The following is an 8,628-nucleotide window of genomic DNA, read 5'->3' as shown; positions in this document are numbered from 1 at the left end:
CCTTCCCCTGCAATAAAGTTCAGGGAGTAATAAATAAACATGCATGCTTTGTGTTGCATTCTGCATGTCTAGATTGAATTAGACTGCATTATAGTTGACGAGAGCGAGGCTGTCATTAGGAAGCCGCTGCCTTATGGGGTCACAATCCTGCGATTGGCGTGGGTGGATGGTAGAAATGTCCCCGAGTATCAGACTGGTCCGCTAATGGAAGTGTGGAAACCTGAAGGGCAAAGCTTTTGCGCGTGTTGTCAAAACAATCACAGAGCGTCTCCATGAAATGTTCCTGGTTCCTACAGTTCAGCGTTTCTAAGCGCTTTCCATCCGGCAGAGGAAAAAACAAGGAGACATCATAAAACTCCAGGCATTAAACAAGCACGACACAGCCGAGTCTGTAAAAATGAAATATTTTAATTGGTGGTTTTTAGGTTTCATTTTTGCAATCATAGGAAACAAACCCAGAGAGATTCATACAGCAGAAAGCAGGGACAGACCCGACACAAATCCAAAAACATAAATCTTTATCGCACTCTCTTCACAGATCATTAAAAAGGGAGGAAGTTGGTGACACCTGCAAGGCTTCACTGTCACAAAAAGAATTGCTTAAGACACCAGATACACACAGTGATGACTTTAAATCATTAAATGTGTCATTACTGCATCAGTCAGAGAGTGTTATTACTTTCAAACACTGATCGGGAGCAGGATTTAGCATCTTTATATCACCTGAAACTGGAATGCTGAAAAGAAAACATCATAGCCATGAACAGCAGATTTGTAAAAACGCCATAATTTAAAGTTTCTGGGGTCTAAGCACAACCGTCTGTAAGCCTAACTCTAAAAAACTAAAGTTATTGAGGTGTTTCAAGCCTTCAGTTCAACTAAACACATTGAGGGTGGGACTGATGCAGTCTAAATACGAGAGTATCTCTGTTCTTATAAAATGTTTCATTTATTTTAGAGACATAGAACTGGATGAGCCCTCATCATCCATCTTTTTTCTCCCTTTTAAATGATTTAAAAAGAAGTTGATTGGAGGGTTTCAAATACAATAGCTGTTTTTTTTGAGGAATATGCAGTTTGACAACAGGATGCAAAAATACATTTAAAAAAAAGACTGAAAAAAGGAAGTAGGTTGCATGCATCATCTGATGACACTGACCTGGGCTACATTCAGTTTAAATTAGATCCTTTTTGTCTTCTTCTTGTCCCACTTTTACCTTCTTTGCTTGCTGACTTTTTTTTTATTGCTCTCCGTTGCTAAAAAGCATCGAGGGAAATGAATCCAACTCAAATCCACTTTTGAATCTGAATCGTTTCCCTCGTTGCATCTAATTCAGCCTCTTTTCCAGCGACTCATAAAATGTAAATGTTAAAAAAAAATGTAATCAACAATGAAGCTCTTAAATTTATACTCTATCATGGGTCATCAGTAGCATGAATGGCTTTGTCTGAAGCAATTATAATAAAAAAGTCACTTTTTTTGTTTTATTGTAGCTTATATGCCGACCAACTGCCAAAGATAAACAATTTTTTTATCTCATCACTTTGCACATTCTGCGATTCGCTAAAATTTTACTTTTATTTTTTGGATTTGTCTCCTAATAAACAGGTTGCGTTACCAGATTACTCAGTTATCATAGGGATCTATTTGCAGCAAAAGTGAGGGAAATGTTCACCCCGGGCTAAACCGGCTAGCCAATCTTTGCCAACACCTGGCACGGTCTACAGCTTTACTTTGGCTTTGCCCGGAGCAAACATTTATCAGTCTGAGTAAACAGGTTGACCCCTGTGGGATAATATAAATACTTTTGAAGATAAGACGAGCAGCTGGGTAACAAATTCAAAAAAGAAAATGATGTTCTGGAATTCCCTGGAAGGTTTGCATAAGGAGAACTGCTTGACCAAATCAAAACTGAGTCAATTTAGACCTGCAAACTTCTGGAAAAATAAAAAATAAAAAAAATAAATCAAAGTTATGGATGAGGTTTTGGAAGAAATAAGAAAATAATGAACAAACAGGGGAGGTAATTATTAGCTTGCATCGCTGCTTTTGGAGGAACTTTGTTGTGCAGCCTCCACCAGCAAACAGAACCAAAGGAAAAAGATAATTGGTCATGAAACCAGCCGCTCTCAGCAGACATCCTCTGTCAGTCAGGCACACTATTTACAAAGGCATACACTTATGCCCAACAGGCATACTGTACAGATTATTTACACACTCACACACGGACTCACAAGTAGTCAAGAGAAATTACTTGTAGTATAATGCAGACATAGTATCTGGCAATAATTACGTTTGACTATGATCCCAGAACAAAGAGGCACTCTGCTGCCTCGCTCGTCAGAGTGAAACCAGCTAAAAGACAGATCACATTAATGAACTACAGGCCACCAGTGCTTCTGTGTTTGCCCTTTCTGTAGGTCGGGAGGAGACTTTATGAGACTGCAGCTTCTAAAATGCAGTTTAAGAAAAAAGAAAAAAAAAGGGCTAAAAAGGCCACCCACTACATTAAGAGCTCACATTGCCATGGTGACCGGTAGTTCCGCAGCTCCAATCTCCAGCTTTTTGTCTGAGTTAAGGCTTCCAAAGCGCTTGCTGCTCTCGCTGCACAGTTCCTGGCAACAACCCACTGCAGAACCCCCCCCATTGCCTTTAATGTCTCTGCACCTATGTGAGACTCAGCACTGTAATTGGATGCCATTCTCTGCAGGATCAAGACCACCCCCTTAAAAAAAAAGGAGAAATGATGAACTTGTTAAGCAACAGTAGCTTTGGGAAACCTTTAACAGAAACACAGGCGAGCTCCGCCGCACTAAGCAAGGCTTCAGTAATGGCTATGGTCCGTTCATTTGTTCATCCGTCCAATCCTTTTGACTTATAAAACAAATTAAAAAAAAAAGCAGAAATAAAAGGAATATTTAGGCAGCAACGTTGGTCTTTAGAGTTTTTACAATTCTGCTTTTAACAAAGCACAAACTAAAATCCTCCTTAAAAACGAGATTATTTCAGGGCCAAAGCATTTTCTGGGATGAAATGGCTGATTTATGAAAGCAAAAAGCTTCTCTTAAACAACTGAGTCCAACTTTTCCCGGCGGAGTCTCTCGTGTTCTCCCACCCTTCGATTTGTTCAAAGCTATCAGCTCACTTTCATGGCTTTCCCAGGTTTTTTTTGTTTTGTGCTGCGGCGCGAGGATTACTGGGGAATTCACAGACTTGTTCTCAGTGTCTCTCAGGTTCCACATCGGGCCACAGAGAAGGAACTCAGGAGAAGGCAAGAGACCTGGTTTGTCAGGATCGTCTAAAAATGACCCCCCCCCCCAAAAATAGTGATGTAATGATGGACAGAGAAATGCAAAGAGAGGGGGGGTAAGGGCAAATGGGTCTCGCAACAACTGGTCAAACCTCGGTAATGAGAGCTGACGCAATTGACCAGGCTTCGGTTTCTATGGCAACCCACTTGGATTTCCACAGCTGGACTCTCTGGAAAGTCCGTTTATTCGTCCATCATTCCTTTGGGTCTTGTATGCAGACGCTTGCATGTACTTGTATTCACACGACAGACGCAAGTCTGTTGTTTCTCCTCTCTCTGTTGCTACCAGCGATTGATGATCTGGCTCATGTAGTCCTCGGTGGGGAGTCTGCTGCCCGCCTCCTCTGTTCTTCCTCCCTCTTCGCCTTCCTCCCGCTCCTCCTTCCCCCCTTCACTGTCCTCCGACGTCAGCACCAGGTTCTGCTGGCTGCGGGAGGGCCACAGGCTGACGCCCAGGCCCTGGTGGCTCTGCTGCATGTGGCTCTTGAAGCGCTGCTGCCGCCTCTCCTGCTGCCGGGTGAACTGGTAGCGCTGCTGGAAAAGGTCTCTGGCGTAGTCGTAGAGCTCCATGTCCAGCTCGTTCAGCTCCTCGATACGCTGGATCTGTCGAAGGTGTGGCAGAAGACATGTTGAATGGGGTGTAAACAAAAGGAGGGATTAATAAATGAGACAGATTAAACCCACTAAAAATAAAACAATTAGCACAATTGACAAAAACAACTGGAGAGAAAAGCCTTTAAGTCAATCTTTGGAGCCACTCCAATGAAAATCGTGGTTCTAACATGTTCTTGTGGCATTTTTCTCACGATGAAAGACGTATATTAAGAAAATGAAGCTTAAAATGTCTCCGCTCCATTTTGACGCATCCACTCAGACGACTAAATCTGTGTATTCATTTTTGTTGCATCTGTAATGTTGGAGTAGGGGTTTATGGGGCTGTAAGCTAGCAGGAAAAATTGTAAACAAAGAGCTCTCAGCAACAGGGAACGATTGGTGACACATCAACAGTTCCGCCCACAACTCGGAGGAGAAATTTCTAATCAACCCCCGCCGCTCTGCAGAAACTATGTCCTAGAAAACGAGACAGGTTCTCTGATTAGTCCTAAAAAGGACCAATAGGAATGTTTTTACAATAAATCAAAAGATGATGGGAGTGGAACTTTAAGGGTAAAGGCCCTGATGCCACATTTCAAAGCAGCAAAGTCTCCAAAACAAACTGTTGACTCTCAGATGAATCTAAAGTAACCATGTCAGATCAGTTTCATCCCCCTTCAGTGCGACGCTTTATACAACTAATGCAGTTTTGACAAAGAAAGTCTTACTGAGTTTGCTTGTTTGCATCAGACACAGGTGAGGATGGATTAACCAGTTCTTACCTCCTGCATCGTGTGGGTTATGTTTCCTTTTACAGCTTGGGTGACATTTACTATCAGACAGTTTCACGTCAAAAAGGTCCGTTTAAAAAATGAATCATGATCAACACAATGCCAATTTAATACAATTTAAAGGTGTGAGGTTTAGGTTGGTAACTATCCACAGCTGTCTTGATTTGAGTTAATTATCCTGTGTGTATGTAAGTCTCTAGTTTTTAGTTTGTCATTGTCGGGTCATCTACTGTCATCGCTTTGGTTTGCCACGGGTTTTGCTTGTTCAAGTTTATTGATTAAATGTTTGAGTTTCTGCCACCGAGCCCGTCTCCTGCATTTTGCGTCCTCACCACCAGTTCCTTACACGTTTTATTCAATATATGATGTTTCTGTGGAAAAGAAACAAAAGCTATGTGTTTTTAAATAAACTTTATGACATAAAAAGCTGTTTTACATGAGCTATTATCCTATAAAAGCAAAAAGCCTGTAAAAACTAAATGAGCTGAAAGTCTGCCCAAACTGCAGCCTAACAGCAATCTGCTGCAAAAAAAAATTGGGCGGATGATTAGACAATGACATGGGGGACATTATCAGATATCACAATGGTTAAATATAATTTGCTTGATAAATTGATTCCCTCTTAAGCGTTTATGTGGAAACAACAGCTGCTGCGGTCACGCTACAAAGCCTGAGATGATTTTCCCTGGAAAGACGCTCATCACTTCAGCACGATCCTAAAATAGGTAACGTTAGGAATACTGAACCCAAGATTTTTTCCCAAAAGCCATCTGAGCTTCAAAAAAATATAGAAAAAATACTCCGAAGCAACCGTAAAAGAAAAACAAAAAAAAAAAACCTTTTGGTTTTATAAAGAACACGAGGTTGGCTGTCCTTGACTGTGGACAAAACAAAACCACAATGCTGCAGACTCCTGGCAGAGCAGAGGCACAGAAATGCATGAAAAGAGATGGAACGGAGAGATTAGAGCGGTAGAGACAACAGAAAAGCGTTTCACATTTGCTAGTGCGACGCAGCTGGCTTTATTGGAGTGCAGAGCTGCAGTAAGGGAATCCAGCAGGATGAGGGAAATGTGTTTAATTAGGAGAATCCCTTTGAAATCGGCCGCCGAGTGCTGGATAGCATTTGCACGCGACAACAGAAGGAAGAGACATGATGTGTGGAGGCTAATAAGAGATTGTGATCAGCAGCAGGAAGGACAGCAAGAAGCCAGACAGCTCAAAGGCTTCGACTATCAAAGAGCGCCCATCAGGTCTCTCAGAGGCCAGTTTCAATCAGAAAAAAACTCACTGGATCTTTGAGCCTGGAGGAGCAGTGAAAATCAAAAAAACTGAAACTGGAAAGTTTTTTTTTTATCTTAAAGTCCCACTACGATGAAAACTGTGTTTTTAACATGTTCTTGTGGTTTTTCTCTGATGATGAAGGACATATATATATATTTAAAAAAAATTAAGATAATTTCTTCGTTTAAAATCATTGTGAATCAGGAGCAGACAAAAAAATTACACAGAAAAAGATCGTATCTGTGATGTAGAAAATAAGATGGGTGGGCCTCAAGCTCCTTTCTGATGCATCCACTGATGCATCCATGGACGTCTTGGTTTTCCTCGTCTGACCTGGCATCTGGCTATAAACCTGTTCAGCTGGATAGCTCCGACATTGCTCGCCATTTTTGTTGAACGCCAGTAGTAGCTTGGAGGTGCTAGGAGCTAAACAGATGGGTGACAGGAAAAGGGTGCGGCTTGCTTCGTTCTAATGAACTCCTGCCGCTCTGCAGAAACTATGTTCACGGAAAACTGCCACTGGGAACCAATTTAAAATAGATTAAAGATGATATTCAATGGCACAATATCAAGCTTTTTTTAAAAAAAAAGATTCATTTACATTTTTTTAAATAAGTCTCTAAGACTTTAGGAAAGGACCCTTTTTTTTGTAATAATACCTCTGCCCACATTTCATCTCCTCTCAGAGTGAATGGTTTTGGTGTGTAAATCAGAAGATGCTGTGCACTGCTGGTTTTTTTTTCCTTTTTTGCAGGAAACTGAGCTTAAGAACTTCTACACTGAACAAATCAAAGTGTGAAAAACCTGTTTGAAGCTTATTTTTTTTTAAAAGCACTGCACACTCTTGGTATATCTTCCTGTTTTGAATTTAGAAGCTTTTCTTCAAAAATGATTTCATTTTTTTAGGGGGGCGGACATTGATTTTCCCTTCAACATGTCAATTTCTCTTAAAATTTGGAATAAAATCCAGAAACGAGATCTGTTGTGTGCCTTCTAAGGTGTTGCAGAAAAAAACCAACTACAGGATGAGTTGATGTGAAAACAACAGGCTGCAGCTGGAAAATAAGGGAAGGGGATTTTATGCAAACTTGGCTTGAATCTGACTTTGCAGAAAATGCTGGTAATTGGTGGGAAGAGAATCTGCAGGAGATAAGTGGGATCTGCTGTGATGTGGTTGGCTACCCATTTAACTGCTTGGGTACAGAGTGTTTATAATTGAGTTTGTGCGTCTGAAGTTATTTAAGTTGCTTGAGTAACGGTCTGTGAAGCTTTGATTTATTCCCAGCAGAGGAAAGCAGTGATTCTGTGACGGATTCGTTCAGTTTAAATGCGTGCCCCGACATTAAAGCCACTCAGTTGGTGTGTTTAGATAAAGAGGGCGAACTTTACGTGGCTGCAGAGGAGTACTTGAACGCCTCCCTCTGCTCTTTGCCGGAACAACCAGCCGCTGAAGTTCACAAAAGAGGAGAAAGTCCATTCTTCTGCAGACTCTAATGGCTTCATGGAAACTAATTATGTAGAGTTATTGGTACTGTTAAACAACTGAATAAAAAGCATATTTCTCTCGGACAAGTAAAATAAATGGAGTGCAGCTGAAACTGGACATAAAATGCAAGCTCTCTGCAATCAGGTCCTGATTGCACTGACCGTGGTGTTATCCAGGTCCACGCCTGCAGCCCGGGTGCTGTTGTACTGCATGAACGGCCTGATGAAGCGCAACCTGAAGGTGCGCTCAAACAGAAACTGGGTTTTCCTCTGGTACTCCGTCAGACCGAAGAAGGCCATGTCACGCAGGTTCTTCTTGGCCGACTCCAGCAGGAGCTGGGACCTCTTCTTCTCCGGGACGGTGGACATGTTGTAGCAGCCGACGAGACTCAAGTCTGCCAACATACGAACCTGAGAAACGTGGAAAAAATGAAGCAAAAGAGGTTCTAGAGGTTTAACACATGTAACAAACAAAATGTAATTACCTTAAATATGAAGATAAAAACTAAACATAGATACATTGATGTAAAAAGTGTCAAGTTGTCACTAGGTCACATGAACAATTCATATCCTAATTTCTCTAATTAATTGCCTTAGTTGCAACAAATCCTGGTATATGAGCAAACCCCTCTGCTTCTGCACACAGAACCCCTCCAGCAAAAAAAAGGTCTTATTTTCTGTTCTGCAAGCAGATTAATCTTGACAAAAAGTTTTTCAGTAGCAAAATGATCTTAGTTTGAGAGAACTTGTCTAAGTGAATTGGATTTTTTCTTATAAGAATGTTTGACACTTTTTTTTTTTATTTGAAGAAAATTTTCACATTTTGAGAATTGTTGACTTATTATTATTATTAAGACCCTATGAAACCAAATCACTTCCTTGGTTAGGGTTAATTAGTATTTGTATTCCTTTATATACTGCGTTGGTGGAGAAACTAAAGACATTGAACGGTCAAAAGACTGGCTCTCAGGAAAAAAATAAACGCTCTTAAACACTAGCGTCAGTCACGCCACACAGACGACACGCCCACTGAGCACAGTGTCCATCAACAAACAAAAGTTCTAAATTCATCAAAGCTTAAAGACCTACTGGGATGAAAATGTTTTTGGTGTTTGTCATGTTCTTGTGACATTTTTCTGATAATGGAGGACATACATAAAGAAA

The 8,628-nt window shown here is 41.0% G+C and overlaps 1 protein-coding gene across 1 annotated transcript in view; it reads right to left on the bottom strand.

The window, feature by feature from the left end:
• Positions 1-388: 388 nt before the first annotated feature.
• Positions 389-8,628, bottom strand: part of hs6st1a (heparan sulfate 6-O-sulfotransferase 1a) — a 63,376-nt gene continuing 55,136 nt past the window's right edge. Inside the window, exons 3-4 of the mRNA XM_004082491.5 lie at positions 7,627-7,875; positions 389-3,914 (exon numbers count right to left, since the gene is read on the bottom strand). Coding sequence (XP_004082539.1) covers positions 3,594-3,914; positions 7,627-7,875 — 570 coding nt within the window. The 3' untranslated portion in view covers positions 389-3,593. The remainder of the gene's footprint in view (positions 3,915-7,626; positions 7,876-8,628) is intronic.

The sequence above is a fragment of the Oryzias latipes genome, chromosome 22 (genome assembly GCF_053564925.1).
Source record: "Oryzias latipes strain Hd-rR chromosome 22, Olatipes_Hd-rR_3.1".
NCBI lineage: Eukaryota > Metazoa > Chordata > Actinopteri > Beloniformes > Adrianichthyidae > Oryzias > Oryzias latipes.
The sequence above is the reverse complement of the archived record's forward strand: the minus strand, read 5'-3'. Positions and strand labels throughout refer to the sequence as shown.